This window comes from Geotrypetes seraphini, chromosome 2 (assembly GCF_902459505.1).
Source record: "Geotrypetes seraphini chromosome 2, aGeoSer1.1, whole genome shotgun sequence".
In the NCBI taxonomy this organism is placed as follows: domain Eukaryota; kingdom Metazoa; phylum Chordata; class Amphibia; order Gymnophiona; family Dermophiidae; genus Geotrypetes; species Geotrypetes seraphini.
Genome location: NC_047085.1, coordinates 400,520,054 through 400,547,813, shown reverse-complemented (window position 1 = coordinate 400,547,813; position 27,760 = coordinate 400,520,054). Strand labels below are relative to the sequence as shown.

General features: G+C 42.1%; 1 protein-coding gene across 1 annotated transcript in view; it reads left to right on the top strand.

Moving 5' to 3' along the window:
- LOC117354089 (histone deacetylase 4-like) overlaps positions 1-27,760 on the top strand; it is a 369,845-nt gene that overhangs the window by 283,368 nt on the left and 58,717 nt on the right. Inside the window, exon 7 of the mRNA XM_033930944.1 lies at positions 22,424-22,557. Coding sequence (XP_033786835.1) covers positions 22,424-22,557 — 134 coding nt within the window. The remainder of the gene's footprint in view (positions 1-22,423; positions 22,558-27,760) is intronic.

Here is a 27,760-nt window from a genome sequence, read left to right as displayed (position 1 = left end):
AAGGAAGTAAAATGATTTAGTATTTGAGTTCCAAGTTTTTGGAAAAAGCAGGGATCCACCATTCCGTATTGAGGATATGCATTTATTAGTGTGGTTTAGGGATGAGCAGCCAGAACATTTTTATAATGTGTCATTTTCCTTATTGTTATTAACTGTTGTTACTACATATTCTGGTAACGAGTTCTAGAGGTTATTCATTGAGGCCCAAATTCTATATATGTCGACTAAAAAAATCAGCACTGACTAGTGTGTTGCTAAGCAGAGTTGCATAAGAACATAAGAAACGCCTTCACCGGATCAGACCGAGGTCCATCTAGTCCGGTGATCCGCACACGCGGCGGCCCATTTAGGTACTCCTTTTTGGAGACCCAGATTTACTGTATCCCTCAATAAATGTTTTACGTACCATATCGAATTATGCTTAGCACCTATGCGTTACTATTGGGCTCATTTTCAAAACAGATCATCCAAGAAACAGCACAGAGTGGCACTTGAATGGTTAAATCACCAAAACATTCAAATTGCCTTTTTTTTTAAAACCTATTTTCTAGACGGTTTTCTATGCTGTTTATCTAAATTCCAAGGGGGCATGTTAGAGGCATGGTTTGGGCAAGAGTAGGGCAGGCTTTGGACTTGGGCGTTTTGCAAAATGTTTGATTATCACTGCAAAACTTCTAGGGCACACTTTCAACATTTGGGGCTAGAACGGTTTTGAAAGTGCAAAAAATTGTGCCCAAACTGACCAGATGACCCCTTGGGGGATTGTAAGCATGCCTCCCCCCCAAACTCCCCAGTGGTCACTGACCTCCCCCCCCAAAAAAAAAAAAAAAAAAAAAAAAGATACCTCTATGATAATAGCAAATGTTATAGCCAGTCCTATTAGAGCAGCAAGTAGGTGTCAGGAGTAGCCTGGGAGGTCAGTGCAGTGGACTCCAAGAAGGGGACCCAGGCCAATTTCCCACTCTAACTAGTACACTTGTGGTGGAAAGCATGAACCCTTCAAAACCCATCAGAACCCTACTGTACTAACATATAGATGGCATCTGCAGCCATAAGGGCTATTGGAGTGGTAGACAGATGGGTCCAGCAGGTTTTGGAGGAGTTTTTGAGAGTTCCCTAAACAATATAATGGGGTTATAGTGTGATGTATACCTGGGACCCCTTATGTGAAGTTAACTGCGGTGCCCTGTAGGATGTCCCACTGCTCTGCTAGCATGTCTATGTAGCCAATCTACTAAAAATTCTGGCCCCTCCTATGTCCAAATGGTTTGGGTTTATTTTTTTTTTGCCTTTTATATTTGGATGTTTTGTTTTTCAAAAATGGTCAAATAAGATAAATACACTAAGGATGAACATATCTAGAAAAGTCATTCAAAAAAATAATTAAAGTATATAAATAACCAATCCCCTCCCTATATCCTTTTAAACTCATTAACTTTGGAAGTGCTCTGATTTTAAAACATTCTTAAGGCTTTTTACTTTGTACAGGATTTAGAAGATTTGTGACTCGACCTCTTGATTGAGACCGAGGCGGGTAACTGTTTGCCAATAATAAATCCAAGATTGTTACTTTTTCAAGATTAAGACAGAGGAAAAAAACCCAGCTATGCTCAAACTTTCAGTAATTCTGGAGATGATTCCCAAAGTGCCAGTGATTCTGGTGGGTCCACAGTGTCCATCAGTGGTTTATAGATGTGAAAATGTTTGTCTTCTTCCGAGATGCAATGTGTTTTGCACTGCTCTCAGAAGCAGGGGAAAATGTATTACATAGTATAAAACATTTTGTACCTGAGAGCAGTGCAAAATACATTGCATCTCGGAAGAAGACAAACATTTTTACATCTATCAACTACTGATGGACACTGTGGATCCACCAGAATCACTAGCACTTTGGGAGTCATCTCCAGAATCACTGAAAGTTTGAGCATAGCTGGGGTTTTTTCTCTGTCTTAATCCGGAAAAAGGAACAATCTTGGATTTATTATTGGCATTGAAATTGCATTGCATTGCATTCTACCTGGGAGCAGGACGAAATGTTTTGCACCTCAGAACAGGGCAAAATGTTTAGTACTTTGGAGATGAGTGGACGAGTAATTTTATGGTTAGAGCATAAGCCTTGATATTCTGGTATACCTGGTTCAAATTCCCCTTAGAGTAGGGATCTCAAAGCCTCTCCTTGAGGGCCGCAATCCAGTCGGGTTTTCAGGATTTCCCCAATGAACATGCATTGAAAGCAGTGCATGCACATAGATCTCATGCATATTCATTGGGGGAAATCTTGAAAACCCGACTGAATTGCGGCCCTCAAGGAGGGACTTTGAGACCCCTGCCTTAGAGTGTAGCAAAATATTTACCAGCAGGCTTTCTGTTTTGGTTTGGTTTTAACCTTCATTTACTTAGCATTGCACAGAAACACAACAAGGTACATACACCATTAGCAAATATGATATAAAGGGTAATAAATTACAAAAACAATTGAAATAAAAAGAATGTTGTACTACCCAAATCTTCTATAAACATCTTTTACCTCACATTTCAACTTTGAGCCAAAGAAGCTGCCGACTTTGTAAAATGGCAGGCATAAATGTTTTGCAGGCCTAAACATTTGGAGCTGCTGGCAAGTTCAGAAACTTAGATGTATCAAATAGCAACATTTATAGCCCTCCTACCTTAACCTCTTTTGAAAGACATATGTAAATGTCATGCTTTCCATGTTACGGTCTCTGGCAGATACTACATGGGAAAGTTTGTGCTGGCTCCAAAGCAGCAGTTTTTGTCCTGTAAGAGAAACCTCACTTCAGTCAGTACAAGGGTCAGAATGATTAACATGCTGAGAATCAGACAGGATCACAGAAGGAACCTGCTACACCCCAGAAGGGGAGGGGGAAGCAAAAGAAACAGGCTAGAGGAAAGAGATATTTGACTGGATTTGGAAGGTGGGGGAGGTAGCAGGTGTGGAGATGAAGGGGTTTCAGAAGATAGACCTGGATGGACAGAAACAGCCATCATGCTCACAGACTCTCTCTCAGCTCACTTGCAGTCAACACCAATGTAAACGCTCACAGGAACATGCTGTGGATATACGTATTTGAAAGAAGACTTCTATGAATTTCTCCTTACCAACTCGGTAGCCCGCACTTACTAGCCGGTGATGTTAATTTACACCTTGAGCAGAAAGAGAATTCCAACGTAGTAGATCTACTCTCCTTCCTCACATCTCTAGGCTTTTCCAAATAACCCCCGACCAAAACCCACAGGAAAGGTCACCACCTAGACTTAATCACATTTCTCACCAATGCTCCATCTACCCCAAGCATAAGTTTTATAAGTGAAACTTGGACTAACACCCCTTGGTCAGACCATCTCCTCTGTAATTTCGAATTACACTGGACCAAGAGACCACCCAAAAGGAAACCAAGATTCAATCACAGAGAGAAAATGATCTGGACAAGAGGACAACTAAACCCGGAAGAATTTGGGTCGCGCTATACCTTATCATCCATCCCTGACTCAGATCCAAACTTCATCCTAGGATGGGAAAATTTCAGCAATCAGGTTCTAAATGATATTGCACCATTGAAAGTTTGCAAGAAAAGACACCGTGTAACAGCCTGCTGGTACGATCCCAAACTACTGGCACTAAAACAAGAAGTATGTAAATTGGAAAGACTATGTTGTAAATCAGGAAAAGAACAGGCTAGATTCACCTGGCGACTAAAAGTTAAAGATTACAAACGAATGATTAAAGAAAAATGCTGTAAATACTATTCTCAATCAATTAACTCTCCTTTGCTGAATAGCAAAGAACTTTTCAGAATTGTCAATTCATTATTTGATATTGAGCTACATAAACGTTCTCTGACTGATCTCTCACCCTCTGCTTCCATCCTAGCCGACTACTTCACTTCAAAAACTCATAATCTGAAAATGTCCCTTACAGCTACAAGCATAGATCTATCTATCAATCTCTCTGCTCCAGGAAATGAAGGCTCAACTGCAGACATGACCTGGAATCATTTTGAAAACCCAAACTGGAACCAATTCCTCAAGCTCTACTCTAAATATGCTAAATAACTGCCTACTAGACAACTGCCTACCAACTATCATGAAAACAGCCCCCCTTCCATTTAAAGCTGAACTTTTCCACTGGGTTACATCTTGTTTGTCCACCGGCTACTTCCCATTGGAACTCGGTCACATTCTCATAACTCCTATTATCAAAAACTCCAAGGAGCCAGTCACTTCGGTTGCCAACTACAGACCCATTGCCAACATACCTCTTTTCCTCAGACTAATGGAAGGCCTAGTTAACCTTGATCTCATGACATACTTAGAGAAGTTCAACATTCTATACGACTCTCAATCAGGATTTCGCACAAACTACAGCATAGAAACAGTCCTAGCCTCACTGACAGACTACCTCCTTCATCTATTCTCCCTGGGAAAAAGCGCTCTAGTACATCAGTTTGACTTGAGCAGTGCCTTTGACCTTGTCGACCATGACATTCTGCTCAGATGCCTCAACTCTATTGGCATCTCTGGACAGGTCCTAACCTGGTTTACAGGCTTCTTAAAAAAACGCTTTTACCAGGTCCACAGCGAAGGAGCCTTTTCCCATTCCTGGTGTAATCCCTGCGGAGTCCCACAGGGCTCTCCTCTCTCCCCTTCTCTATTCAATGTCTACATGGCACCACTGGGACATGTTATCTGATTTAAAATTGAAATTGTACATATATGCAGATGACATTCCAATCATCATTCCCATAACCTCACTGATACAAGAGACAGAACAATTCACCTCATCTATCCTTACTAGGGTAGAACAATGGACTACTCAATTCAAACTAAAACTGAACCCAGAAAAAAAAACAAGCTTTTCCTGGCAAGTCCCAACCACAAACTAACGAACACCTCCTTGAAATTAAATGGATTAACTTACCCAATCAACCCTACCATCAAAATCCTTGGAGTCATCCTAGACCGATGCCTGTCCATAGACCATACTAACGCCCAAGTTTAAAAATGCTTTGGCACCCTCTGGAAACTTCGTACCATCAAACACCATTTTGACTTCCTTTCTTTTCATTTATTGGTTCAATCCCTAATCCTAAGCATTTTAGATTATTGCAATATCATATACTTGGGTTCCTTCAAGAAAATCACCAAAGGACTGGGAATCTTTCAGAATACTGCTGTCCGTCTCGTCTATGGTCTCAAAAAATCCGATCATGTAAGCCCGTACTACAGAAAACTACACTGGCTGCCGATGGAGGCAAGGGTCATCTTCAAGTTTGCCTGCCTCTGCTTCAAAACCATAACCGGTTTATCCCCTATCTACCTCTCACTTTGAATTTTTAGGCACCACTTGCACACGTAATGCCTATCTGTTCGCCTTCCCCTCCCCAAAATGCTGTATCTACAAGAGATTCAATAGAATATTGTCATTTCAAGCAGGCAAATTGAATAAATGCCTAACCACCCTCATTTCCAACTCACCCTCCTACCAATCCTTCAGGAAATCAATTAAAACCTATCTCTTTGACAAATTCCTCTGACTCCTTCCTGCCTTGTAACTTCCCTGAAACACTTCCGGACAGACCTAACTACTCCCGGCTTACCGATGTAACAGGAAATTTTTCTCTGTAACATCGCTGTCTGTGTACAGTCTCTTCCTCTGTAAACCGCTCTGAACTGCTCGTGGTATTGCAGTATACAAAAATAAAGTTATTATTATTATTATTATTATTATTTAAAGGTGGTCTAAGTTATGATGTTCATCTGCCATTAGACATATATCAGCTTACCATAAATCAGGGCAGATTTCACTGACAAAGCACCCCCTCATCCAAACTTCTTCAAACCACCCCCAGCATTCTGTCACTAACAGTATACATTTTAATAGCGTAAACATTTTGGACTGCCCTTTCATACTAGCTTATAAATACATTTTGGTCACAAAAATATATAAGTAACAGGACTGAGATTTTTTAAATGTGAATAGTGCTTATAAAATGACTACCATAGCATTCAGGGGGGTACGTTACATTACATTACATTAGTGACTTTTATTCCGCCATTACCTTGTGGTTCAAGGCGGATTACATTAGAAGTTATCTGGACAATTCCAGAAGAGATTACATAGTTGAGCAATTTACTTTGGGGGATTAAGATACTTCCTGTGAAGTTAGTTTGTCTTGATGGATTTCTTTAATAGCAGGGGTTTAATTTCTTTTCTGAAGGTTTTGTAGTCTGGTGTCGTCATCAGTAGATTGGATAATTGGTGGTCAAGTTTTGCTGCCTGCATGGCCAGTAGGCCATTGTATATTTTATTGCATTTGATGCCTCTGATTGGGGGGTGCGTGAATGGTGTTTGGGTTCTCATTTGCCTGGTTGTGTCAGTTTGGATAAGGCAGTTGTTCAAGTAGGCTGGGCTGTCTCCATTGATTGCTTTAAATAGTAAACAATAAAATTTGAATTGTATTCTTGCTTGGGAGCCAATGTGAGTCGAGATATGCGGCAGTGATGTGGTTGTATTTCTTCAGCGAATAAATCAGTCTCAGGGCTGTATTTTTTACTGTTTGTAGTTGTTTTATCATGACTGCGGGACAGGGGAGATAGAGAATGATGCAGTAGTGTAGAAGTCCTAGGACTAGGGATTGGACCATGAGCTGGAATTGTTTTCTGTCAAAGAATTTTTGGATTTGCCTTAAATTTCTCATGACCGCGAATGACTTCTGTATTGTTTTGTTGATTTGTGGTTGCATGGTACAGCTTCTGTCTATCATCACTCCCAGAAGTCTTAGGGTGGGTTGGGTGGGGTATGTGACTAAGTTTATTACTAAGTTTGTTATGGTTGGGGTTTTGTTTGTTTCAAGAAGTATAAATTTTGTTTGTTTTGTTTGGGCTTAGTTTTAGTTTGTGTTCTTTCATCCATGTAGCCACCGATTCTAGTGTTCTGTGTAGTTTGTCTGTCATGGAGTGTATAGGTTGATCAAAAGGAAGGAGGATGGTGATGTCGTCTGCATAGCTATAGGAAGTTAAGCCTAATTTGTCTAGGCAGGTGGCAAGGGATGCAGTGTAGAGATTGAAGAGAGTTGGGAATAAAGGCAATCCTTGGAGTACACCGCAGGGGTTGGACCATGGTTCTGATTTTTCTTTGTTTGTTTTTACTCTGTAGGTCCTGGATTGTAGGAATCCTTGAAACCAAGTGTGCACCTTTTCTGTGATTCCTACTAATTCTAGTATTTGTAGTAGGATGTCATGGTCTACCAAGTCAAATGCTGCGGTGAGATCTAGTTGTATAACTAGCATTTTTTTGCCTGTGCTGAGGCGTTGTCTAGCTGTGTCCAGGAGGGATCCAAGTAGTGTCTCTGTGCTGAAGTTGGTTCTGAAACCAGACTGTGTAGGGTAGAGTAGGTTGTGGTTATCTAGGTAGTTGATGAGGTGTTTAGCTACGAGGCCTTCCATTAGCTTGACATATAATGGTATTGAGGTTATGGGTCTGTAGTTGGATGGTGGATGTATTGCTACTTTTGGGTCTTTTATGATCGGAGTGATGATGATTTCACTGAGGTCTTGTGGGAAAAGGCCATCTGTGAGCAAGGATTGTATCCATTGTATGAGGAGAGTGTGGAATTTTTGGCTGGAGGCTTTTAACAGGTATGGAGGGCAATGGTTGGCAATGGTTGTGGTCACAGGCTGCTTGGCTGTATTTTTGTAGAGTCTGTTTAGGTTGGACCAATGTATTGTGGTGAAGTCGGACCAGGTTCTGTCTGCTGCAGCTGATTCTTTTTCTGTGGGGGGCATTATGATCTTGTCCAGATATTAAGTTTATAAAAATGCATATAATAAATGCATTGCCCCCTCCCCCCCAAAAAAAAATTTTCTATATATGGCATGATCCTGAGATATGCATGCAACTTAATTGCCTAATGAGCTGTTAATGAACAATTATTAATCTTAATTGATATAAATTAGGATTTGCACATATCTGGCTGTGCACTAGTCTGTAGTGCTTGGTGCCCAAATTCTGTATTGCACAATTCAAAAAGGGGTCATGGTTATGGAAAGGGAAATAGGTATGCCAAGAGCATTCCAAAGTTGCATACGTTATTTTCAGAATACTGCCCGACTTGGTTTCAGCAAGTATTAGTATGGTGCCCAAAGTTAGGGCACAGGAATTGGCACTTAGCATAATTCTATAAAGGATACTTGACTTTTATACGAGAATCGTGCTTATTGCCAATCTTTTCCAACACCCATTTTTGAGTATCAGTTTTAGAATCCTGCCCTATATACATGAAAATATGGTACTCTTCACATAGGATTTTAACCTGCATCTTATTGTTTATATCATCCCAGGTTCACTGCTAATTATTCTTATCCTGCCTCTTTGCATATTAAAGCTGGCCATTCCACAAATTTATAATGCATGTGCTCTTTGTGGTCTCAGAATAAAAGTTGTTTTTGGTCTTATTCCCCATGAAGTTGTACACAGCAGCTCATCCTCCAGCCGCTGCTTCTGCTGCTGGCATATCTCATTTTCAAAATCACATGTGTAACATGCAGGCTGAATTGAAATGAATCCTCTAGGTAAAAGAAAGTGGAAATTGGCGAAAGATCAAAGGTTATCCTCATTCCACTCCTTCCTTCACTATTATTATCCTGCCTAAATTCAGTCTGTTTTTCTGCTTCGGGTGGGGGGTGAATTCAAATAAGAGATTTAGGGTTTTATCTGTTTTTCAGCCAACATGTAATTCAAACCATCTGGATGTGACCATGCACGAGTCAAGCTTGCAGTTCTTTAAGGATGAGGTAGTGCAGTGGTTTGAACACAAGCCTTTTTCACTCCTGGGGTTCTGAGTTCAAATCTAACTTAGGTCATAATTAAACTGAGTTTGGGAGGTTCAGTTCAGCCCTTGGTGGGTACTTGACCACATTAGAAAGTATCATCTATATAAAAATGGCACCACATAACTGACAGCCTCAGAGTTGAATTGACTGCAATGGTCTGAAGACTGAATGAAGCGTTTTGAAAACCAAGTTGTATGAGGAAGTTGGTATTGTAACTTTAACTGCAATAAGGGTTTTTTTTCCTTAGTATAATACTTCCTTAATTTAACTTATAAATTTAATTCTCCTCATGTACAAATACAGTAGATATAAAGATCCATCTTTATATATTTATAAAGGTTTTATGTTCTTGATTTCATTAACAGTAGTTTATAATTCATAAAAAAAATCGCACAATTTAAAAATGAAGGCCCAGATTCAATAACTGACACTCAAATGTAGGCTCTGGAAAGATCTGCACTAGAGGGGTCCTTTTACTATGGTGCGCTAACTGATTTAGCGTGTGCTAACCAATTTAGCACACGCTAATCTATTTAGCATGCCCTAAAGATTAGCACATGCTAAATGCTAAGGCGCTCATAGAATATAATGGGCACCTTAGCATTTAGCGTGAGCTAAATCAGTTAGTGTGCCTTAGTAAAAGGACCCCTAAATTTGTATTCTGAATACTGAACACCCTTAATAGAATCGTGCTGTAGTGCTGGGTCTGAGAAAGGCTTCATCTTGTTCCATAAGGGTGGAAGAAAGGATGGGAGGGGACATTGGCATGTTCCAGAGGAGTGGGATTTTGATTTTATGTACCTTTATAATCTAATTTAATTTAGATTGTTTTTATTTTTATTTTATTTGTTTTATATTGATTTACATAAAGCTAATATTTGGCTTTTAAATTGTAAGCCACCCAGAAGTCTACGACCCTTGGCGCGGGATAAAAATTATATAATGAACTTGGAAACTTAGAGGTATGTGTGTATGTGTGTGTGGGGGGGGGGGGAGGGAGGAGTTGCCATAATTTCAGGCTGGGTTAAGGAAGTTAGCCAGGCACCAGTTGATATTCAGACCAATATCAACTCTCTGTATAAAGTATCAACTCTCTAGGTTAACTCTCTGTATAAAGTTAGGACAGCCTTTTTTTTCTGCCATACTGGGATAGACCAAAGGTCCATCAAGACGGGAAACTGACAGGGTTGATGGTCAGTCTAGAAGAGGTATGCTGGCAGATTGATAGGTTTAAGAGTGATAAATCCCCGGGACCGGATGGCATCCATCCAAGGGTCATCAAGGAACTGAAAGGGACTACAGCTAAACTGCTTCAACTAATAGTCAATCTGTCGATCAAATCGGGAAAGATTCTAGAAGACTGGAAGGTGGCGAATGTTACGCCAATATTCAAAAAAGGTTCGAGAGGAAATCCGGGAAACTACAGAGTACCAGGAAAGATGGTAGAGGCTCTGATAAAGGACCGCATCATTGATCACCTTGACGGATACGAACTGATGAGGACTAGCCAGCATGGATTCAGAAAAGGCAGATCCTGTTTGACGAACTTGCTGCACTTCTTCGAGGGAGTAAACAGGCAGATAGACAAGGGTGACCCAGTCGACATTGTATATCTGGATTTTCAGAAGGCGTTTGACAAGGTTCGGTATGAACAACTACTTCGGAAAATTGCTAGCTATGGAATCGAAGGTGAAATACTCACGTGGATTAAAAACTGGCTGGAGCATAGGAAACAGAGAGTGGGGGTAAATGGACAATACTCAGACTGGAAGAGCGTCACCAGTGGGGTGCCACAGGGCTCAGTGCTTGGACCTGTGCTCTTCAACATCTTTATAAACGATCTGGACATTGGTACGACGAGTGAGGTGATTAAATTTGTGGACAATACGAAGTTATTCAGAGTAGTGAAGCCACAGGGGGATTGTGAAGATCTGCAATGTGACATATTCAAGCTCGAGAAATGGGCAGCGACATGACAAATGAGGTTCAATGTGGATAAGTGTAAAGTGATGCATATTGGTAACAAAAATCTCATGCATGAATACAGGATGTCCGGGGCAGTATTTGGAGAGACCTCCCAGGAAAGAGACTTGGGAGTTCTGATCGACATGTTGATGAAGCCGTCCGCACAATATGCGGTGGCGGCGAAAAGGGCGAACAGAATGCTAGGAATGATTAAGAAGGGGATCACGAACAGATCGGAGAAGGTTATCATGCCGCTATCCCGGGCCATGGTGTGCCCTCACCTGGAGTACTGCGTCCAGCACTAGTCACCGTACATGAAGAAGGACACGGTACTACTCGAAAGGGTCCAGAGGAGAGTGACTAAAATGGTTAAGGGGCTGGAGGAGTTGCTGTACAGTGAGAGATTGGAGAAACTGGGCCTCTTCTCCCTAGAAAAGAGGAGACTGAGAGGGGACATGATTAAAACATTCAAAATACTGGAGGGAATAAAAGATAAAAGAAAACATCAATGAACATTTGGAAAGAAACGAACTTCTGATACCAAGCCAACATGGTTTCTGCAGGGGGAGATCGTGCTTAACTAACTTATTGCACTTCTTCGAAGGAATCAACAAACGGACGGACAAAGAAGACCCCATAGACATCGTATACCTAGATTTCCAAAAAGCCTTTGACAAGGTGCCTCACGAGCGTCTACTCCGGAAACTGAAGAACCATGGGGTGGACGGAGATGTGCATAGATGGATCAGAAACTGGTTGGCGGGTAGGAAACAGAAGGTAGGGGTGAAGGGCCACTACTCGGACTGGAAAAGGGTCACAAGTGGTGTTCCGCAGGGCTCGGTACTCGGGCCACTACTATTTAATATATTCATAAATGATCTAGAAATAGGGACGACGTGTGAGATAATAAAATTTGCAGACGACACCAAACTATTCAGTGGAGCTCGGACTAAAGAGGACTGCGAAGAATTGCAAAGGGACCTGAATAAACTAGGGGAATGGGCGATGAGATGGCAGATGAAGTTCAACGTTGAGAAATGTAAAGTACTGCATGTGGGAAGCAGAAACCTGAGGTACAACTATACGATGGGAGGGATGTTATTGAATGAGAGTACCCAGGAAAGGGACTTAGGGGTAATGGTGGACATGACAATGAAGCCGACGGCACAGTGCGCAGCGGCCGCTAAGAAAGCAAATAGAATGCTAGGTATAATCAAGAAGGGTATCACAACCAGGACGAAAGAAGTTATCCTGCCGTTGTATCGGGCGATGGTGCGCCCGCATCTGGAATACTGCGTCCAATATTGGTCGCCGTACCTTAAGAAGGATATGGCGATACTCGAGAGGGTTCAGAGGAGAGCGACACGTCTGATAAAAGGGATGGAAAACCTTCCATATGCTGAGAGATTGGAGAAACTGGGTCTCTTTTCCCTGGAGAAGAGGAGACTTAGAGGGGATATGATAGAGACTTATAAGATCATGAAGGGCATAGAGAGAGTAGAGAGGGACAGATTCTTCACACTTTCAAAAAATAAAAGAACAAGAGGGCATCTGGAAAAGTTGAAAGGGGACAGATTCAAAACAAATGCTAGGAAGTTCTTCTTTACCCAACGTGTGGTGGACACCTGGAATGCGCTTCCAGAGAATGTAATAGGGCAGAGTACAGTACTGGGATTTAAGAAAGGATTGGACAGTTTCCTGCTGGAAAAGAGGATAGAAGGGTATAAATAGAGGATTTCTGCACAGGTCCTGGACCTGTTGGGCCACCGCGTGAGCGGACTGCTGGGCATGATGGACCTCAGGTCTGACCCAGCAGAGGCATTGCTTATGTTCTTATGGAATAGACTTAGTAGATAAAGACAGGTTGTTTACCCTCTCCAAGGTAGGGAGAACGAGAGGGCACTCTCTAAAGTTAAAAGGGGATAGATTCCATACAAACGTAAGGAAATTCTTCTTCACTCAGAGTGGTAGAAAACTGGAATGCTCTTCCAGAGTCTGTTATAGGGGAAAACACCATCCAGGGATTCAAGACAAAGTTGGACAAGTTCCTGCAAAACGGAACGTACACAGGTGAGGCTGGACTCATTTAGAGCACTGGTCTTTGACCAAAGGGCCGCTGAGTGAGCGGACTACTGAGCACGATGGACCACTGGTCTGACCCAGCAGCAGCAATTCTTATGTTCTTATGTTCAAACCAGTATCCTGTTTCCAGGAATTCAAAAAAATCTATATCTAAATTATTTTATAATACAAATTTTCTAAATGAAAACATAGAAAAGTTATATTCTTGTCTTGGGGAAATTGGATGCTGCCTGATAAGATAGACTGTCATTGTAAAATTTAAGCATTCTTACAGAAAACCTGTCTCCCTATTCCCTGAAGCCATTGAAAGTGCACATACATATAGGGAGCAAATCCCCATACAATGACTTAAAAGACACAGAGATTATAATAGATCTGGCACTCCCCCGATCAGCGGACAGAAATTCATGACTAAGGGCTAGATTCACTAACAATAGTGACTCAATCGCTGTTTGCCGATTTTTCTGGCTGATTTTCCAACAGCAATTGATTCACTATTGTTTGCATTACACATGCAAAATAGCTGCCCAATAAAAAGCCCCCCAACAGCGCCCCCCCCCCTGATAAAATGCCTCCTCCCTCCCCAAACCCCTCAAAAATGGCAGGAAGGATGCTCACTCCCTCCTGCTACCAGACGCTCCTGCCAAAGCCCCCCCCCCCCTGTGATGAACATAAGTATGGCAGGAGGGATGCCCACTCCCTCCTGTCATTGGCTTCCCCCATACTTTTAAGTCAGGAGCAGGAGGTGTGCTCAGTCAGTCCCTCCTGCTCCTCTGCCAACCACTGTCTGTACAATGGGAAAGAGCCTAAGCTTAAAGCTCCTCCTCTTGTATCCAGGATACAGAGGGAGCCTAAGGGAGTCTCTGATTGGAGGGGCTTGAGGCATCTGAGCTAATCAGGGCCTTAGGCCCCTCTCTGTGCATCAGATGATATACCGGGGAGGAGCCTAAGGCCCATATTTCAGACGGCGGCCGGTGGAGGAGCAGGAGGGACTGACTGAGCACCCCTCCTGCTCCCAAATTAAAGGCATGGGGGAGGCGGCCTGGTGGGGGTGGATGATGGCAGGAGGTAGTGGGTATCCCTCCTGCCATATTCACGTGGGGGGGGAGAATCGGGTGAAGTGTCTGGTGGCAGGAGGGAGTGGGCATCCCTCCTACCATTTTGGTTCGGGGAGGGAGGGATACTGATATTTCAGGGCAGAAGAGTCCTAAGCAGTCGCTCTTTTTTGTATCACCAAACTCAGTCGGGATCTCTTCTTCTGCCTACTTTTGCATGACATTTTCCCTCATTAGCATGCTCAGATCGGAGATTGGATGAGGGCTCTGAGAAGCACATCGGACAGCAGTTTTATGAATCGGGTCGGGGTACACAAACGATCGCAAAACCAGTTAGACCGGTTTTGCGACGATCGGTACAGGATCATTAAGTGTAGTGAATCTGGGCCTAACTGACTAGGCTTCAGCTCTGCCCTATCTCCACAAAAAAAAAAAAAAAAAAACCCTGATAAATCTACTGCAATCACAAAAGAGGAGGGTGACTTTTCATTTCTCCTGCTGAGCTCATTTTGAGTTTGCAAATTAGAATAATTCATTTGGGCTGCAAGCAAGAAATGTTAGCAGATTTTGGGAAACTCTAGGGAAGGGTTTTGATTTGATGACACAAACTAAGGAAGAAAGGGCTAATAGTATAACATATTGCTTGGAACTCTGATTCAATTTGCCTAGCCACCATAGAGCATGACCATGATCTAACCATTTAATCTCCTGTGCTCAAACCTAACTTGGGTCCTCTGGGAAAAGGCTTAGTAAATTTGTGGTTTACCATTACATTGATGACATTTTATAAATAATGGACACAAAGGATAAAGATGTTGAAAAACAGTTGGGGCCAGATCAAGAATCATTTAAATGTTGGGATCTGAACTGAGATTCAAACTCCTTCCTACTACATATCTCTGTAACTCTCAAGCCTGCCTTGTGGAAGCTTCAGACAACCAGATTTTTAGAGTATAGTCATTGAGTATGTATGAGATATATTTCCACGTATTGCCTCCGTTGCATGGAAATTTATTTCATCTGTTTTCATATTAGTCCAGATTCTATAAACAGTGCTGGAAGTTAGGCACCCAGATTGGTGCGCCTAGCCAATCTAGGCACCTAATAATTTTTTAATTGGCTTAATCAGTGCTGATAATTGAAAGTGCCATTAAAAACAATTTTTTAAAAATGTAAAAAAATTTGCTGGTAGGTGCCTACACTGAGGTGCATACTGGCAAGTAGGTATGTTTAGGGGCAGATTTGGGGCAGAATTTGGGTGTGAATTGACTTAAGCACTGGTAGATGCCTACCTTAGGTGCACTCATTTAGACCAAGGAAACACTGGCCTAAATAGCAGTGTGCTTAAGGATTCATTGCCTACCGGCGCCTAAGACCACATAAGTGCCACTAGGCATGATTCTATAAGTGGCACCTAGTGATGATTGACATCTGTGCAAAATGACACTTAGGTGTTAGATTCCATTTATAGAATCAGGGCCATCATGAATGCCTGACTGACTGGGGCACCCCCAATAGAGGTTTGGTACAAGAAGTGTCATTTTATAAAGAGGCACCTTGTATAAACCTATTTCCATGCACCTATTTTTAGTGAATTTTAGAAAGACAAGTAGGTGCTTAGTTATGATAAAGTAAAAAGACAAAAATAGGGTGATCCAAGAACCTTCCAACAGAGAAAAAAAACAGAAGTTCAAGAGATAAGATCCAAAAAAAGTGTTGAGAAATCACCAAAATAGTGCCCACAGTGCCATAAAAAGAGCAATGGTTTGTCTCCAAGGAGTCTATGAGGCAGCCCTGTGGAATAACAATGGACTCAATACAGAACTATAGGCTCCTTTTACAAAGGTGCGTTAGTGTTTTCAGCGCACGCACTGGATTAGTGCGCGTTACCTGAAAAACTACTGCCTGCTCAAGGGGAGATGGTAGCGGCTAGCGTGCTATTCCGCACGTTAAGGCCCTAACGCACCTTTGTAAAAGGAGCCCTATGTTTCAGTGAATACCCCCTGATTTAGTAGTTAACAAAATCTCAACATTGTAGTGGCTAGCTAATATATGTGAAATAATCTCCACAAATAAGCTATGGAGCTCATTTTCATAACAAACGTCTAAAAAAACCAACATAAAGTGGCACTTGGAGGCTTAAATCACCAAAACATTCAAATTGCCATTTTTGAAACCTATTTTGTAGATGGTTTTCAATGCTGTTCGTCTAAATTCCAAGGGGGCTTGTTAGAGGCATGGTTTTGGCCAGGAGTAGAGCAAGTGTAGGACTTGGACATTTTGCAAAATGTTTGATTATCACTGCAAAATGTCCAGGGCGCACTTTCGAGCTAGAATGGTTTTGAAAAGAAGTGCAAGAAGAAAGTGCCCAAACTTACCAGATAACCACGGGGGAGGGGGGTGTTGTAAGTATGCCTCCCCACACACTCCCCGGTGTTCACTGACTCCCGTCATACCCCCAAAGATGTAAAGGAAACGGTACATACATGCCTGTATGACAGCTGCAGATGATACAGCCGGTGCTATTAGAACAGCAAGCAGCTGTCTGGAGTAGCCTGTCTGGAGTAGCAATGGACTCCAAGAAGGGGGATCCAGACCCATTTCTTACTCTACTAGTACACTTGTGTTCAAAAGTGTGAGCAGATTAAAACCCACCAAAACCGTACTGTACTGACATAGGTAATGCCTGCAGCCATAAGGGCTATTGCAGTGGTAGACAGATGGGTCAAGTAGGTTTGGAGAGAGTTTTGGAGGGCTCCTCAAACAATATAATGGAGTTATGGTGACTCCTTATGTGAAGTTCACTGCAGTGCCCCCTAGGTTGTCCCACTGCTCTGCTGGCATGTCTGTCTGGCAGTATACTAAAAATGCTGGCCCCTTCTATGTCCAAATAGCTTGTTTTGTGCATTTTACATTTGTGCATTTTGTTTTTCAAAAATAGTCAAAAAATAAATGCACTAAGGGTGAACATGTCTAGAAAGGTAATTTTTGAAAAAAATAAGAAGAATGTTATGCGGTTTCAAAAATGACCATTTTCTCTACCCAGTTTTTGGATGTACTTCATAAAACATCCAAACTCGGACTTAGACATCATATCAAAAATGCCCTTTCACATACGTCAAAAACATGGATGGAGGTTATTTTACATGTAGGCAATATAGGCATGTAAGAACATAAGAATAGCCAATGGTCCATCAAGCCCAGTAGCCCGTTCTCATGGTGGACAATCCAGGTCCCTAGTACCTGGCCAAAACCCAAGGAGAAGCTACATTCCATGCTACCGATCCAGAGCAAGCAGTGGCTTCCTCCATGTCTTTCTCAATAACAGACTATGGACTCCAGGAAATTGTCCAAACCCCTCTTAAAACCAGCTACACTATCTGCTTTTACCACAGCTATTCTCTGAGTGAAAAAAAAAATTTCCTCCTATCAGTTTTAAAAGCATTGCCCTGTAACTTCATTGTGTGTCCCCTAGTCTGTAATTTTTGATGAAGTGAAAAATTGATCTACTTGAACCCGTTCTACACTACTCAGGATTTTGTAGACTTCAATCATATCTCCCCTCAGCTGTCTTCTTTTCCAAGCTGAGAAGCCCTAACCTTTTTAGTCTTTCCTCATATGAGAGGAGTTCCATCCCCTTTATCAACTTGGTCACTCTTCTTTGAACCTTTTCTAGTGCTCCTATATCTTTCTTGAGATAAGGTTATTTTACAGGCTAGGCAATACAGTGTTGAGATTGTGTGCCTGCCGAAGCAGGTGGTGTTCACCAAAAGCCAATTATTATTATTTTTTTTTGTATATCTTTATTAATTTTTCAATCTAAAAACAGTGCAAAAAGAAATACATACCAGTAATTTGAAACCTAGTTCTGTGTCAAGTTCATTGTTATTCCATAGTGCTGCAAAATAGATTCCGAGTTCGTTGAGAGAGTTGCATCGTAGACTCCTTGGAGATAAAACCATTGCTCTTTTTATAGCCCTTTTGGACACTATTTTGGTGATTTCTCAATACATTTTTGGATCTTACCTCTTGACTTTCTGGTGTCTATTGCTGTTGGAAGGTTCTTGAACCTCACCTACTTCTCATAGTGTACATAGAAGTTTTTCTCCTTTATTTTTTATTTGCCTTTTTTAAGTGGTAGCAAACATTACAGAAATTGTAGCTACATTGCAGGTGTGGATGTTATAGACTAGATTCTGTAAATGGTGCCTAAAAGAATTGGTACCAAAATAAATAGTGCTTCGTTCTAATTTATAAATGGTGCTCAAAGTTATGTGTAATTTGTAGAATAACACTTAGCACCTAACTTTAGATGCGGCCATTTAAATCATCTGAAATGTGGTGTAAATCCTTTTGCCTAAATTAGGCGCAGATCCCCCCTTCCCCCTTGTTCTATAATCTCATGTGTAAATTCTGCAGGGGTAAAATTGTGGAACTCACTTGTGGAGCAGATAAAGAAATGTGATAATAGAGGTACATAGGCAACTACTTAAAACACAATTGTTTATATCTTAGTTTGTTTCTCCAAATTGGTGTTATGATCACTCTCCATAATTTGAGGTCTAAGGAAGAGTAAAAGATTTTGTTTATCATCTAATATAATAAAATGGTAGGCCGCGCATGCGCACTAAAAAAAACGTGTTCCCTGATCCGTCGCGAAAACACGATTGCGCATGCGCGGGTTTTACGTCAGCACTTGCTCGCGGTGGCTTTCAAATAAAAATAAAAAATTACACAGCTGCAGCGGCCTTCCTCACCCCCGCCTCTCACTGTCAATGGTACCGGCTCCTCTCTCGAACTGCACCAGGATCGAGAGAGGAGCTGCAGCGCAGGCTTTCAACTTAAAAAAAAAAAAAAACCAACTGGAGATCGCCGCTCTCACCCGGCTCCCACTGTGCAAACCACCCCCCCAACTGGAGATCGCCGCTCTCACCCCCCCCCCAACTGGAGATCGCCGCTCTCACCCGCTCCCACTGTGCAAACCCCCCCCCCCAACTGGACATCGCCGCTCTCAACCCCCTCCCCCCCCAACTGGAGATCGCCGTTCTCACCCGCTCCCACTGTGCAACCCCCCCAACTGGAGATCTCCGCTCTCCCCCCCTTTCCCCCCAACTGGAGATCGCCGCTCACACCCGCTACCACTGTGCAACCCCCCCCAACTGGAGATCGACGCTCTCACCCCCCCTCCCCCCAACTGGAGATCGCCGCTCTCACCCGCTCACACTGTGCAACTCCCCCCCATGGGAGGATGCACCGCAGCCCAGGTTGGCCTCACCTTAGGCTCCTCCTGTGGGCGGGGCCTTAAGCATATGGGCCGGGTTGGGTCCATGTGCTTTAGTCGGGTTCAGTTGAGGGCAAGTGGGCCTGGAATCCCTCCTGCCCCTATTTTAGTGGGGGTGGGGGTAGGGGGTCCTCCCGGGCAGGAGGGGTTGGGCTCCCTCCTGCTTGATCTTGTAGGGGGTGGGGGTTGAGTGGCCAGGAGGGTATGGGCTTCCTCCTGGCAGGATCAGACTCGGCGGGGGGGAGGGGTTGGTGATCACGGGGCAGGAGGGCATGGGCTCCCTCCTGCCCTGATACTGTTGGGGGTGCCGCAGGGTAAGAGGGCTTGGGCTCCCTCTTGCCCTGATGTCGTTGGGGGGGTTGGGGATCACGGGGCAAGAGGGCTTGGGCTCCGTCTTGCCCCGAACATAATAAGGGGTTCAGGGGTGCCGTGGGGCAGGAGGGCTTGGGCTCCCTCCTGCCCCAATGTCATCAGGGGGGGTTGGGAATTGCGGGGCAAGAGGGCTTGGGCTCCCTCTTGCCCCGAACGTAATCAGGGGTTCGGGGGTGCCGTGGGGCAGGAGGGCTTGGGCTCCCTCCTGCCCTAAATGTAATCAGGGGTTTGGGGGTGCCGCGGGGCAAGAGGGCTTGGGCTCCCTCTTGCCCCAATGTCATCAGAGGGGTTGGGGATCGCGGGGCAAGAGGGCTTGGGCTCCCTCTTGTCCCGAATGTAATCAGGGGTTCGGGGGTGCCGCAGGGCAGGAGGGCTTGGGCTCCCTCCTGCTCCGAACATAATCGGGGGTTCGGAGGTGCCGCGGGTCAGGAGGGCTTGGGCTCCCTCCTGCCCTGAACATAATCGGGGGTTTGGGGGTGCTGCGGGGCAAGAGGGCTTGGGCTCCGTCTTGTCCCAATGTCATGGGGGGGGGGTTGGATTCTGTAACCGGTGTTGTTTTTGACTGATTGGTTACAGAATCCAGCTTTTAGGCGAAGGACTGGTTCCTCCTTCGCCTAAAAGCCCTTGTTTTGGACGTTTGGGGCTTAGGCTTTTTTTAGGTTGATTATATGGTATAAGTTTAGACGTAGTAGTGGTCTGGGCATTTAAACAGCTGAATGTAAGCTGTTATAGCCATTTTATAGCCATGTTATATAATGTTATTAAGCCATTATAAAAAAAACCTCCTTTTGGACGTTTTTTTTGATAATGGACATTTTCCCTGCTTCTACTTTCAATGTTTAAAGGCCTAAGGCCAAAAGGGGACTTAGACGTTTTTTTTTATGATGCCCCTCCACGTATGTAATATTTTGTAAACCGTTTAGGCTTTAGATGGTATAGAAAATTTTAAAATAAATAAATTACAGGAATGCCTCTCATCTGATCATGACCCTCCCATGGCGGTGCCTGGTTTCTGGAATCATGCATAAAATTTATGCACAGACCATGTGTCTAAATTTACATGTGTAAATTTTAATTACATCCATTGAGCATCAATAATTGTTTGTTAAAATCCTAATTATTAGTGCTAATTAGTCAATTAAATTGTGCGCAAATATTGGGCATGCAATTTTCATGTGTAATTTTTAGCACTTTTTATAGAATTTAAGGGTATGCCTGCTTAACAATGTCTATAACTGTTAAGCAAACTCGTGGATTAGTGTATTTTATAACACATGTGACAAAGCATTTTATTTTTATTTTTTGTTCCAGGGTAATAAGTGTTCTTTCTTAATTGCCTATATCACAAAAGAATAGAAAATGGCTATCATTCCCCTCAAACTTTCCTTATGTGACCAGGACATTGCTATTTTGAAATTTACCTTTTTTTGCAGAACATTCCAGATTGTTTCCTAGCTGAATAAACTTAGGGGCCCTTTTACCCACTCCCCCCAGACCATGTTCTCTGTGGGGAGAAACAATGTCAAATGGGAACCACTGGTGGATCCCCAGAAGGTTCTGATGCCACCACTGCACATCAAATTGGGCCTAATGAAACAATTTGTCAGAGCTCTAGATAAGGGGTTGTCAGCCTTCAAGTACCTTCAAGACATGTTCCCTAATCTGTCTGAGGCAAAGGTAAAGATGATCCTGGAGTACAAGGAATTTCCCAAGAAGCTAACTAGGAAGGATAAAGCGGCTTGGAACAGCTTTGTCGCAATGGTTCAGGGCTTCCTGGGCAATCACAAGGTCAAGAAACTACAATGAGTTGGTTGAGAATCTGGTGAAGTATTACAGTAAAATAGGCCATAGAATATCTCTCAAAGTCCATGCCCTTGATGCTCATCTTGAGACATCGAAGGAGAACATGGTAGATACTCATAGGAGCAAGGTGAGCGCTTTCTCCAGGCTATACTGCTTTGAATGCCGCTACTAAGGACAATATAAAGGGAATATGATGGGAGACTATGGGCTCTATTTACTAAGCTGCATTAGGACATTAACGTGCGGAATAGCGTGCGCTGAATTGCCATGCACTAGATCTTAACGCTAGCATTGAGCTGGCGTTAGTTCTAGCCGCGTAGTGCGTGGTGTAGCGCGTGGTAATATCCTGCGTGTGCTAAAAATGCTAGCACACCTTAGTAAAAGGAGCCCTATATCTGTGCACTGATTCATGAAAGAGACTTACAATATAATTGCAAGTCTCAAAAAACTACCTGCTTCTAAATCTTCTATGGTCATTTTTGTATAATTTCAATTGTGATTCATATGTTGCTTTTTATGACTTTCTAAGAATGAAAAGATTAAAATTTGGCATTTTCAAGTTTTTAATTGGTAAATTGCAAAAATTGACTATCCTGGTCACAAAAGCAAAGTTTTAAGGAAATAACAGGCATTTTCTATACTCTTTAGGCTTGAGCAATTAGGAAATTACACTTACTGCCCAGAAACAAAAATTATACTACCTAGTGGGTTATAGAATATTAGGGGTTTCTTGCCTTCCCGTCAACAGCCTTTGATATGGCATAAGAGCCTGTGCCTAAGGTTAGATGCAAAGCTGCAAATATATGTTAGTATCCTGTAACAGCAGTTCTATGCAGAACTGCCATTATAGAATTCATGCTCAGTGAATATCAGTAAATTTCAGCACCATGGGCAGACTAGATGGGCCATTTGGCCTTTATCTGCCGTCATGTTTCTATTTATTGACTTTACCCCTTTGTGTCTATGGGAAAATACTTAGAACTTTCTATCCTTCTATGTGTTTGAATGTTAGGTTTTGGTCACTTGATCGAGCAATTGATGCATCTGGCAAATGGACGGATAGTACTTGCCCTGGAAGGAGGACATGACCTTACCGCCATCTGTGATGCGTCGGAAGCCTGTGTAAATGCCCTCCTAGGAAACAAGGTAAACGTTGAAAACAGGATCCAAGAAAACTTTGCCAATTTATTTCATTTTGTTCCCATGTGTAATAAGTCTTTTCATTCTCATCTAAAAAGGAAAGCTAGACTTCACCTTTTATTGGCATTCACTATCTGCATTCATTCTAAATACAAACCCTGCACACAACTCAGTCTTGATATTCTGATATGTCTGTTCTTCTCTGGTTGAACTTCTTTGCAGTCCTCTTTTGAGAGTTAAAGTTGTGGTCTTCTTCCCTTTGGAACACATTGCTTTATACTTGTATTTAGAATCAGTGCAGAAATGTAAGAAGGGACTCAAATCACTTTCCTCTGTCTTAGGCAGGAGATAAATTTTTAAAATAAATTAAAATTTTCAACAGATTTTAGGCAGCTCCTGGATGAGAGAAGGCGAGTGGGTTTCTGCTTACTCTGGTTGTTATGATAAAATAGTTGTTAAAAGAATGCTTATTTTTTATGTTTGTGTATGTTTTTAGAACGGAAACTACCTGGCTTTACGTTTGTAATTTCTGGGTGATATTTAAATCACACTGGATGGCTGATCCCCCAGAGATCCCCCAGATTTTCAGCAGCATATAACCAGACAGTGCTGCTGAAAATCTTGGGAGATCACTGTGACACTATCTGGTTAGTGCTAGGGTGGTTTGGATATAGAGTCTGCATAGAGCCGGAGTTTAGCTAGTTAGCAGTGATTTTTAGTGGGCAAGTACCTGGATAAAGGTAGAACGGCAAAAAGACTGTCCTAGTTTTATCTAGGCAGTGTTCAGTGCTCTAGTTTGAATGCCAGTCAACACCCACATAACTTCCAGTGTGCCTGGGTGGGCATGTTTTTAGTGCATACTTATGTGCAGGCATTTACACCAGCTATAGGACTGGTATAAATTATTGCATCTTGCATATTACACCAAAAAAACCATGTGCCAAAAAACCCTCTTAAGCGCTATTCTATAAATGGTGCCTAAAGTTAGGCTTGGTTTACAGTAGGGGTGTCAAAGTCCCTCCTCGAGGGCCGCAATCCAGTCGGGTTTTCAAGATTTCTCCAATGAATATGCATGAGATCTATTAGCATACAATGAAAGCAGTGCATGCAAATAGATCTCATGCATATTCATTGGGGAAATCCTGAAAACCCGACTTGATTGCAGCCCTCGAGGAGGGACTTTGACACCCCTGGTTTACAGAATAGTGCTTATGCATGAGAGCCACATCTAACCTTAGACATGACCATTTGCACCAATGGAAACGTGGTATAATACCTTTAGGCGTGAATGCCCCTTATTCTATAATTACATGCGTAACTTTGAGGAATACCTATTTCCATTCCCTCTTTTTGGTGCCACACATAAATTTAAATGAACGCTAATAATTTATTATTAAGAAGTCCTAAAAGAGAAGTCCATGAGCCCTTATTGAGATGGTTTGGGGAAATCCACTGCTTATTCCTAGGTTAAGCAGCATAAAACCTGCTTTATTCTTTTGGGATCTTTTTGCCAGGTACTTGTCACCTGGATTGGTCACTCAGACAGGCTTTGATAGACCTTCATCTGTCCCAGTATGGCAACTCTTATTTTCTTATGTAAGTCAATTATTAGCACTAATTAGCTCATTATTTAATTAAGTTGCACACATGTGCAAATTCTATAACCTGTATGAGCAAATTTGTGCAGACAGGACAAAAATGTGGGTGCAAGGTTATAAAATGAGGAGATAAGTGTGTATTTTAAAAATATGTGCAAAAAATGCAAGACCTTCGCTTATCACATCACATAAAGTTGCATAAGAATGAAAAAAGTATAAAAGACACAGATGAATGGATCATTGAATAATGTTCCTCTTGTAAGAATACTATGTATGGTCCAAATTGTTGTTTAAGCTTTATTGAGCCCAGTAGAGTAATATCTAAAATATTAGAAGATTCAGTTGATAAAACATGGCATATGGCAGGGGTGTCCAATGTCGGTCCTCGAGGGCCGCAGTCCAGTCGGGTTTTCTGGATTTCCCCAATGAATATGCATGAGATCTATTTGCATGCACTGCTTTCAATGCATATTCATTGAGGAAATCCTGAAAACCCGACTGGATTGCGGCCCTCGAGGACCGACATTGGACACCCCTGGCATATGTGGATTGAATTGGATTTGATTGGATTTATTGTTCTTGATATAACGCTATGACAAAAGTATTAAGCAGTTAACAATACCACAGTAATAATAATTACAATAGTCTTTACTATTGACCTGATTTACTAAGTGTTTCTTCCATAAATACTATTAAGAGATTTTCTCCATTCTGTGGAGAAAAGCCTTGGTAAATCAGGTCCTTGTTTACCAGCCAGCTAAACTTTAACCCACGGTATTTGCAAAATTTAAACCATAGTTGCTTTTAAACCTCAACAGTAATCGTTATGGATATTCCTGTGCACTCCATCCATGCTTTACCCAACTCTGTCTACATCTATGTGCATCTTCAAATTCTTGACTATCTCTACTTCAGGAAGCAAGTGAAAGACTGGCTCTTCACCCAAGCCAGTGGGATTGATGATACAGTCTTTCTGAACCTGGACTAACTTGCTACACACACTTTAATTTAGACCAGTTCTTCAGATCTTGTTTATCTGTACAACGTGTCTTGAGTTTAGCCACCCATCTAAGAGGGTGGTTTGAAAAGTTTGGTAGAAAAGCAAGTTAAACAATGTTGTCTCCACCAGTTTTTTTTCATATCGTAGGAAAACTAGCTTATGAAAAAACTGGAAACCCACTGGACTACGTCCCAAATTCTCTATAGTGCGCTATAAGTTAGGCAGTGGTAAGGCACCCTACTGCTGCTTAACTTAATTGTTTTAATTGATGCCAAACAGTGCTGTAATTGACTGTGTCATTTAAAACCAATTAAAAACTAATAAAGAAATGTAGGTAATGTTGCAAGTGCCTACAAATGATGGTGTCCAACTCCTATCCATAAAGTAGGCATGGTGTACACTGTACATGGATGTAGAAACCAATAGATGCCTCTATGGATACAATTCTCATTGAAAACAGGCGCTGGAATTGTAGGCCTACATTTCCAGTGCCCACTTTTGATTTGACCGTGATTCTCTAAATGGCACAATTGTGTGATTGACAAGCGATCGGCACCACTTTTCTAAGTGGATGCCGCTAACAGTACCATTTAGAGAATCTGGCCCTAAGGCCTAGATTTTCTATAGGCTGCCGATATCAGCAGCCACCTAAAAAGTAGCCGCCGATTGCATATCAATCATGTGATAGCGCCTATAGAGAATCATGCCTCCACACATGATAGGCACCAGAAATATAGGCTAGGATTTGCCAGGTCTACATTTCCAGTGCCTATCTATGCTGTGACTCACGCCTATATAGGCGTTTAAGGCCACCTAATGCCACTTCAAGCATTAGCCAAGCCCATAGTGGTGTTTGGTGGCCTGTAGCTCCTATGTAGGCACGATTCTGGCATTATTTAGGTGCTGGTAGGTACTTTAATAGTGCCAATTTTTGCCATTTTAACCCTTTAATTGGCAGATGGTGAAATGGATGCTTTACATAACTTGATGTTGAACGAGAGCAATGGTGCCAAGTAACAAGCATTAGAAGATGCAGATGTCCCACAAAAGCCTTAGAAGACACATATTGCTTCTTGAAACAATGCCAAATAAAGGGCTATACGACGTTTGTTACTTAATTTAGGCACCGGTAGGATGCTTACCAATATAGGCGCCATTTCTAGAATTTCCCCCCTATGTGTATAGCCCTCAATGGAGACTAAGTTGTTTAACTTGCTTTTTTACCAGACTTTTCAAACCACCCTCGTATTTATCTCAACTGACTTTGTTCCCATCTCTATATCTGCACTTGGCCCCTTGGCTTCATGGTAAGCTATATTTCAGAAAAGCATTAACATCATATCTATGTTATTGGAATGTTCTAATGCATGCTTATTATACCCCCCACCCTTTACAAAGTTGCGGTAGAAGTTTCTACCATGGCCCAGAGCGCTAAATGCTCCAACTCTGCTCTATGAGCGTCGGAGCATTTAGCACCCTGGGCCATGGTAGAAACCTCTACTGCGGCTTAGTAAAAGAGGGCCTAGCCCCCTCTTTTACTAAGGTGCGCTAACTGATTAGCACCCGCTAATCAAATTAGCACACGCTAAATGCTAACACGTCCATAGACTAACATGCATATATTAGCGCGTGCTAATTCGATTAGCGGGCGCTAATCAGTTAGCGCACCTTAGTAAAAGAGGGCCTAAGTGTTTCATTAGTATTATGCTGACATCATATTATATCTCTTGTTATTTGAATTTCAGTGCTGTTAAAGGTGTATATTTTTAATACTGTTTCATGTAATTCCTATTAGTAGGTTTCAATTGGCTGTTTCCAAGTTTACTTCATGTATTGTATTTATGTTTATATTTGGTTCTTTCCTTTACAAATTTGTTAAACTGTAACTGCTGTCTACCGCCTTGGGTGAATCTCTTCATAAAGGAGCTTAATAAATAAAAATAAATTTAGGCGCCATTTTTAAAAATAGCATGGGTCAAAGGTCTCAGTAACAGCATAACTACTAATACAGAATGTACCGGTAGTTAGCTATTACCTCTGGAAATGCACATACCGGTACTGTAATTACATTGGTTATCAACCATGTTAGAAATTAACACAGTGACATATTAAACCCCCAAGTGAAATACCTAAGAATTAGTAAGTAGGCCCCAAAATTCCAGGCAATGAGAGAAAAAAAAGGAATCTTTTCACTCATCACTTACTATGATTTAAGGATACATTCCTCCATCAAAGTGCTTTTTATATATGTGATTAATGGGCCAATTAAAACATATTAGCTAACACTTGAGATTCACAAACAAGGGCAAGCAGCGGAACCGCAAGTTTAAAGCCTTGGCAAAGATCAGCATTGCTTTCTAAAACGCTGCGTGCGCAATCACACTCAAATTAGGAAGGTCAGGAAAGGCTCTTGTTAGGTACTCTGCAGTTTGTCAGATGTATTTATTCATGTGCTGAAGATTAGAATTCATAAACACTTTGCAGTTTTTCAAACATAACTCCTTTCCCTCTGTTGTTTTTGGCCAGTGCAAGTCAATAGGGCAAAAGGCTGTTTTGCATGTCCTATTATCAGCAGAATAATAAGTGTAACAAAACAGTGACTGTGGAGCGA